We start from the raw sequence: 7,974 nt of genomic DNA, 5'->3' as shown, positions 1-7,974 counted from the left end.
CAACTCAGCATCCATTTCTGCATCCTTGCGGGCCTGCAAGGTGAGGCCGGATAGATCGTTACATTACTCACTCGTAGGAGCAAAGTGGGATGTCAAAGATTGAACGAGGTAAATTGGATGGTACCTTCATATCGAACCAGGATATGAAATCGGGCACACCATCTTTGAGAAGACTATCTTCTTCTTGAGGGGAAGGAGCCCTATTCCCTCTCCAGTATTTATTCAGAAATTCCCTGAAAAAACAAGAGATAAGGGGGTTGGATAGATGGAGGATAGTGACAAGGGCGTATGTAACAAGCTCATTGAGAACTTACTGCACATAAGGCTTCACTTCATCAAGGTTCAACAACACATACAACATGATAGTGTGCCACTCATCATGCTGCAATGTCTTGGTGCCCGATGCGCTTGCCTTTCCAAGTTGCCCTTTGAAAAGGCTAAGGTTCGATGAACTCTCATCCGCGTTGTAATGAGGGGGACGATTATGCATGCTGGGAAGGCCATCCTTATAGTATGCTGTTGTGAAGTTTGACACCTCCTCCAGAATGAATGCCTCTGCCATAGAAGCCTCAATTTTGGCTTTATTTCTACACTTTTTCCGAAGAATCTTTAGACATCTCTCAATTGTATAGCACCAACGGGCTTGCACGGGCCCCCCATTCGTGCCTCGTACGGTAGGTGTAAAATCAGATGCTGCATCACCAGGAAGAAGCCGGGTGGGAAGATCTTCTCTAACTTGTAGTGCAACACAGGTGCCACTTTCTCTAAGTCATCAATCACGTCTAGAGATAACTCCTTGGCACAAAGCTGGTGAAAGAAATAGCTCAACTCTGCTAGCACGCGCCACACATGCTTAGGGACATATCCCCGGGTCATCGCAGGAAGGAGCCGCTCAATCTATATGTGGTAGTCATGATTCTTCATCCCTAAGACTCGCATAGTGGACAAGTTCACTCCCCTACTCAAATTCGCTGCATGCCCATCAGGGAACATTAACGTCTGGATCCACTGCAGTACTTCCTTCCTTTGGTCCTTTTTCAAGACAAAATCGACCGGAGTCCTTCTCCATTTCTTGCTGGGCGCGGGAGGCTTCATCACTTGCTTTGGCCTATCGCACATCGTTGCCAGGTCTAGTCTAGCCTTAATGTTGTCCTTTGACTTATCAGGAATGTCCATGAGTGTTGCAAAAAGCGCCTCGGTGATATTCTTTTCTGTGTGCATTACATTAATGTTGTGTGGAAGAAGAAGGTCATTGAAATAGGGGAGCCTAGTCAAGCCCGATTTATGAGTCTACTGGTGTTCCTCACCATATCCAATAAAACCACCTTTCTCTTTATCATCTTTGAGAGCCTCTATCTCAGCGCGGACCTCGACACCGGTCATCATCTGAGGTGTAGGGTCGGTGACTTGAACCCCTTTCCTAAAGTTCTTGACGTCTCGTCTGAATGGATGGTAAAGAGGGAGGAATTGACGATGTTGGTCAAACGAAGAAAACTTGCCACCCCTCTTCAGCCAAGTGAACCTCACAGCTGTCTTGCATATTGGGCATGGGAACTTCCTGTGAACACACCACGCGCAGAATATGCCATACGCCAGGAAGTCATGCAGGGAGTAGTGGTACCACACATGCATTGTGAAGTTCTTCTTTGTAGCTCGGTCGTATGTCAGTACCCCCTTTTCCCAAGCAAGGATCAATTCATCAATGAGAGGCTCCATGAACAAACCCATCTTGTTCCCCAGGTGTCCAGGAATTATCAGTGACAAGAATACATTCTTGGGTTGAAACATAACGCCCGGGGGGGGGGGAGATTGAGGGGGATCACGAACATGGGCCAACAAGTGTACGGGGCCGCCAGCAATCCATAGGGGTTGAACCCATCTGTTGCCAGCGCTACATGTACATTTCGAGCCTCCTCAGCTTTACCATGATGTATGCCATCAAAATGGGTCCATGCATCGCCATCTGATGGGTGTACCATCTTATTAGCATTGTATCTTTTGCCATGTTTGTGCCATGTCATTTGTTTCGTGGACTCCTCTTTCATGTACAGCTATTGGATCCTCAGTATGACAGGAAGGTACTGTAGGATCTTCACGGGGATACCAAGATGTTCCTTCTTGCCATCACTAGTGTCGACCTCCAGATACCTAGAGGATTTACACTTTGGACAGTGCGTTGCTTTCTCGTGATCTTTCCTAAATAGGACGCAACCATCCGGACAAGCATGGATGTGCTCATACAGCATCTTAAGGGCACGAAGAAGTTTCTGTGACTCGTACAAGTTCTTTGGTAGAATGTGACCCTCCAGAAGCAGGGATCCAACAACTGCCAACATACCATCGAAGTTGTCTCGACTCATGCTACACTGCGACTTGAACGCAATTAGGCGTCCAATGGCATCTAGTTGCGAAACCATTGTCTTTTTGTGAAGGGGCTTCTGTGCCGAAGACAGCATATCGTAGTACGCCTTTGCGGATTCCTCTGGCTCATCCTCTAATCCTTCACCAAACCGTGCCTCCTGAAAGTCATCCATCCAGTCTGCTACCCTGGCATCTCCATCAAAAGCCTCGAGGCGTGGTCTCACCACCTCCTCTCTAATACGATCGGCTTCACCATGGTGGATCCAGCAGGTATAGTTTGGCATGAATCCATACTTGCAAAGATCTTCCCCCATGTTTTTCCTATTCTTTCTTACACGGTTGTTACATTTGCTGCAGGGACACGGCATCTAACTTGACCCTCTAGCAGCCTCACCAAATGAATGCTCCAAGAAAGCATTAGTCTTAGTCATCCATTCTGGGGTCATACTTGCGTGGCCCATGTACATCCAATCACGGTTCTCCATCCTCTGGCATATACATATGTAAGTGAGTAATATAACCAGCAATTGCATCTGCACGGCATTCCTACCATCTAATAGGTGAGGATAGGTCCTAATCCCACCCACGGATGCGTAGATGAGGCCAGTTTCAATGCTCCGCTCCTATCCGAGATAGAATTTCGGCAGCACCTCCCCGCTGTTCTCCCGATACACGTCCTACAAGGGAGAGTGTGTATCCGGAGAACAACAGGGAGGTGATGCCAAAAGTCTGTCTCGGACCGGAGCAAACCATGAAAACTAACCTCATCTACGCATCCGCGGGCTATCCAAAATACGTGGACAATCCGAAAGAGATGTAGTCGCAGATATGCAAAGATCTGCATACCTCCGACCGTATCTCTTTCAAACGGGAGACGCCTAACTGGGCTACGTGACCATATAAAACATGCATGCAAAGGAGGAGGGGGTTATACCTAGGGTGGCGGTGGAGTCAGGCTAGCGGGGCAGTGGCGTGTCGGTGCAGTGGCGAGGCAATGCGGTGCAGGCAGACTAGCAGCGCCGACGAAGACGATCGGGGTCGCCGAGTCCCTCCCACGGGTCCTTCTCCTACATAAAAGGCAATAGGTTAGAATCCATTGAAAATTTCGGCAGCACCTCCCCTGCACGGGGAGGTTTCCAAAACCTGCAAGATACGTAGGCACGATGGCCAACAACCACATATATACCAAACATAGGTACGAAGGCCAACAAACATATATATACCAAGACGAGTCATGTACTTTAGTTCTCTTTCCATGCAGATGAAAGTATCGAAGTAGTACAACAACAAGTACTACTACCACTACAACTACTACTAACACTAACACTACTACTACTAACACTACTACTATCACTACTTACTACTAACAATACTACTAACACTACTAACTACTCGACAAGGATAACATGCTTACTACTAACACTACTAACAATACTACTAACACTACTAACTACTACTTTAGTTCTAGAGATGTCCTGGTTTATGAGCATCGTACGTGATAACGTGCTCGAAACTTTTTCAAATTTTTTTCCACGGCATACGCATACGATACGGCGACAACTCAACAAGTTTCATGATTTTTGGAATTCGTTCGCATTTTATACAATTAAAAAACAACTCCCACGCAAGTTGGCGGCGTTGCCCCGTGAGCGCGTTGATCGAAATTTCGAGATTGTTCCTGAATTTAGCCTAAATTTACACTAAGAAACAAGGATAACATTTTTTAAACGAATGTAATCCATTATTCGATGCACCTGCAGTTCAAACTTACATTTTTTGGAAAAATTCAACAAAACAAAATAAACTGTAGAAATATGCCAAAAGGCAATGAAAATGTCCCAAATTTAAACATGTTGTTTGTGGTAGTGTACTAAAGCTTCAAAAAAAATTGGTGGCAAAAAAAAAATTGCCGAGTGCCAAACGGGGGGCACTCGGCAAAGAGGACGCCGCTGGATGCCGTTAGGCCCCTACCAATCTTTATCGAGTGTCTGCCTTTGCCGAGTGCCACTCGGCAAAGGCCTCTTTGCCGAGTGCCATATTTTGTCGAGTGCCTGAAATTTGACACTCGGCAAAGATTTTTGCACTCGGCAAATCACGTGTTTCCCGTAGTGAATGTTCTATATCAAAGTTGTAGTGCTCGATGAGATCTAAAACTTTGTAGTTGAAAGTTTTCTCATTTAAGATTATTTATTAGTTAAAATATTAATTACAAGATTTATACATATTAGTACAAATAGACAGCATCATAGAACTAATATAGGTACTGAGCGGGCCTTGTGACGAAGACTGTATCTGTTACTCGTGAGGGAGGTCCCCACACCGGCCGACCAAACTTCTACGGCGAGACGCTACCGAGACCCGACATGAATCGTCGAGCTTGTGTCTGCGGCTGTGAAAGAAGAAGGGATGCAGTCGTCGAGCGTCGTGGAGATAAGGATAGGAGTGAGTCACTGCTCATATCCATGTTTAATATCTCACTCAAGTTCCCATGTGTTGTTGGTAAGGACTAAATTTGCATGAACGGTGAATGTATCGCCCATACAATTATTTTTAAATTTTGGTAGTCCCCCCCATTTATTTTATCCACAGCAATGCACGGACATGTTTCCTAATACAACACAAATACATTTTTATGTCTGGCTACCAGGAGTTGGGGTTGCCTCATAAATTAGCCTTTTGGCGTTATCAACTAGGTCACGCATACTTAAGCTCTCCGGGACCACTCCTTCACCATCGAGGAAGACCCTGTATTTTTCCAACCTAGATGGGGTTGCTTTGACCATGTCCAGGGCATCCTTGGCGCCCTTTTCTCTGAAGATGTTTATGTATCCAGGACACAATTCCACCATTGATATTACCATCTCAACAAGGACCCTTCTTATCCTTGGGTACTCAAGACATGGCTCCCTGTTGGATTTGAGAGTATCCACAAGCTTTGTTACAAGTTGTTCCGCTGCAGCAGAATCGGTATCGGGATCAAGCTCCTGGGCAACGTATTCAGGGATCACATAACCAATTTGTGAAGCAACACAGAGTGCGGCCTCCAATTGTTTGCCCTCTTTATTAGTCCTGATAATTGCCATTGCCTGCAAGGTATGATAATGACATTGTTAAATAATGAAAACGAAGCTAACATAATGAATATTGATTGATCCACACATATATGTAGATATGTTTATACTAAAAAATGCAGATGCACGAGCCAGTGAATTTAATGAAGGATAAACGAGGAAGGAAAAATAAGCTAGCAGTTTGTCTAAGTATATATTGATGAGACGCTTACCTTTGACAGGGCAGATTCCAGGTTCACGTTTGCACCAAGGTCGATCAGCATGTCTCTGGAGTTTGCACAAAGATTATGGAGTAGATTTGCTGCAACAGACATGTAGTACTCATCATCAAGCATGTCGATGAGCTTCGTGAAAAGATTATGCTCTGGGTCCGCCAACAAGATAGCCCAGCAGTTGTCCGCGCTATTTATTGTAAGATTTGCCAGTGCTTCCCCTGCAGCCGTTCGTAGTGATGAACGATCATCGTACATGCTGGGCTCAAGCTCAAATTCATGCATCAAATTGGGAATAATGGATTGGTTGCTCCCAATCTCCTTCCTTGCAGCCTCATCCACTGCCAGCGTTGCTACTATACCCAGCGCCTGCTCCCGTAGATCATCTACTCGCCAGCCCCAAAAGTTCAAGATACGATCGAGGCTGTCCAGAAAGAAGGGGTTCCCCGACAGCTCCTTGCGAAACCTTGCGCTAATTTTCCCACCGTTGATAGCAATCGTCCTCACAAACTCCAAACACAATCGTGCCACTTCCATCTGCTCTGTCCTTTTTTTGTGATGCTGTTCCATCTGCTCTATCATCGTTTTTTTGTGATGCCGATGCTGTAGGCCACGGGCACCACTACTGTTTTCCTCGACGGTGAGATAGCAGCTGATAAGCCCTATGATATTAGTGATGATGTTTTTCGCATCTTTGACTATTTCTGTAATGAGGTTCTTATTGGATTCGGAGTCACCTCGTTGCAGGCTGTTGTCGAGAATCCGCAGTCCAACAATTTGGAATTCATGGCTTGAGGTGCAGCCAAGGGACTGGATGGCGAAGCTCTCGAGGTCGAGGCTGGGTGTGTATTTCTCTTTCTCTTCTTGACGAAAAAAAAGTCCCGTTTCCATGCGTGCCAGGTAGGCTTGGCGGAAGTATAGGCTGATAGCTTTGGCTCCCCACTCTTGTTTGAATCCCAAGTCACGGGCAAGCGATATGCGACGGTAGGAAGGAGATGAACCCGAGGATGACTGCCAGGATACAGGATGACCCTTGGCACTAGCTCCAGCATGAAGAAGAGTACTATGGATGGCACCAAGTTTGGGCTTGCCCCATCAGCCAGGGGGGTATAGTCATGGCGGTGATGACCTAGCAGGCTGCGAAGGCGCAAAATCGAATGCAGAACCTGCAGGAATGCCACTGGGATCTGCAAGTTGGCGATCAGCACCCCTGCTGTCACCGAGAACAACATATAGAATGATATCGCAAGGGAGACGGATATTCCAGGTAATGGGAACATCACGCTCCAAAAGAAGAGTATGGGCAGGATTGTTTCGACGATCTGCAAGAAGAGGCCACAGCAGGATGAGCTACTATCTTTTTCCGAGGTCTCTGTCTCTGGAGGGCTATTGTTGTTTCGCTCCGAAGTCCCCGAGGAGCTATCATCATCGTGATCTGCTCCCCAAAACACTTCGTTGCTAACCATTAGTAGCGTTATAGCGACCGATATGCTCAAGTATCTGTAATAAGAAGCTAATGTTGCTTGGAGGAAGGGCAGACATGCCAAGGCTGAGGCAATGAAGATCTTAAAGCGAAGCAACGGTATGGGATTTCTCATAGATGGTAAACAGGACATGATTCGACAGGCCAGCACTGTCAGAAGCATAGTTCCGAATAGCCATGCAAAAGCTAACCCGGTAGCTTTCAGGGAAGCGAGCGTATCATGCTTGGATGTCTTGGATCTTTGCGGTGCTGTTATGACATAACCATACATGGCTCCGCTAACACAAGCAATCCCCATAAGAAAGAGGGCAGTATGAACAAAAGAGCCCCTCTGTAGTCGAGTCAGCAACTGGCTGACAATAAGCAGGAAGGCCACCTTCAATATGCTTGAAGCAATTTCCGGCCGAAACTCGGGAACTAAGGCAACGCCGACACCTATGAACACCACACTTAATTTCCCAGACGTTTGTCCCACTAACATGCGAGGGAGAGAGAAATCTTCCCATCTGAATGCGCGCGTGGAGCCGAATATTAACCGCTGGTTGACCGAGGCATCGTTGCGGATGAAAACCCTGACATGCGGCGTAGCCATGAATTTTGGTGAGAAATCTTGAGATGCCAAAGCCTTTTTCGAGATCTATACATGCATGTGTAGTAGTAGTTCGAGGAACGCACCAGCTGGAGCCTTCCATGAAGACCATGACCGTGGCGAACCAGAAATCCACGCGGATCAGCAGAGAGCAGAACCCGCCAAGCAATACCACAGTGGCCCAAATGGAGGCTAGAGTGCCGGCAGCGTTGCCCGCCCACTTCAGGAACGCAACGCAGAACACGATCTTATTCAGAC

General features: G+C 46.7%; 1 protein-coding gene across 1 annotated transcript; it reads right to left on the bottom strand.

The window, feature by feature from the left end:
• Positions 1–4,937: 4,937 nt before the first annotated feature.
• On the bottom strand, positions 4,938–6,535 carry LOC136454343 (uncharacterized). Its single transcript, XM_066454794.1, has 2 exons — positions 5,645–6,535; positions 4,938–5,447 (listed from the first exon to the last, which is right to left on the bottom strand). The coding sequence occupies exons 1-2, from the start codon at positions 6,533–6,535 to the stop codon at positions 4,992–4,994; spliced, it is 1,347 nt and encodes a 448-aa protein (XP_066310891.1). The 3' UTR covers positions 4,938–4,991.
• Positions 6,536–7,974: the final 1,439 nt, after the last annotated feature.

Source organism: Miscanthus floridulus, chromosome 5 (genome assembly GCF_019320115.1).
Source record: "Miscanthus floridulus cultivar M001 chromosome 5, ASM1932011v1, whole genome shotgun sequence".
Classification (NCBI taxonomy): Eukaryota; Viridiplantae; Streptophyta; class Magnoliopsida; order Poales; family Poaceae; genus Miscanthus; species Miscanthus floridulus.
The sequence above is the reverse complement of the archived record's forward strand: the minus strand, read 5'-3'. Positions and strand labels throughout refer to the sequence as shown.

Bases quoted from the DNA above. Each gene is read 5' to 3' on its own strand.
- LOC136454343 (XM_066454794.1), bottom strand. From the start codon at position 6,535: ATGGAAACGGGACTTTTTTTTCGTCAAGAAGAGAAAGAGAAATACACA. The intron at 5,448-5,644 runs GTAAGCGTCTCA...CATACCTTGCAG, and splicing joins TGGAATCTGCCCTGTCAAAG to GCAATGGCAATTATCAGGAC.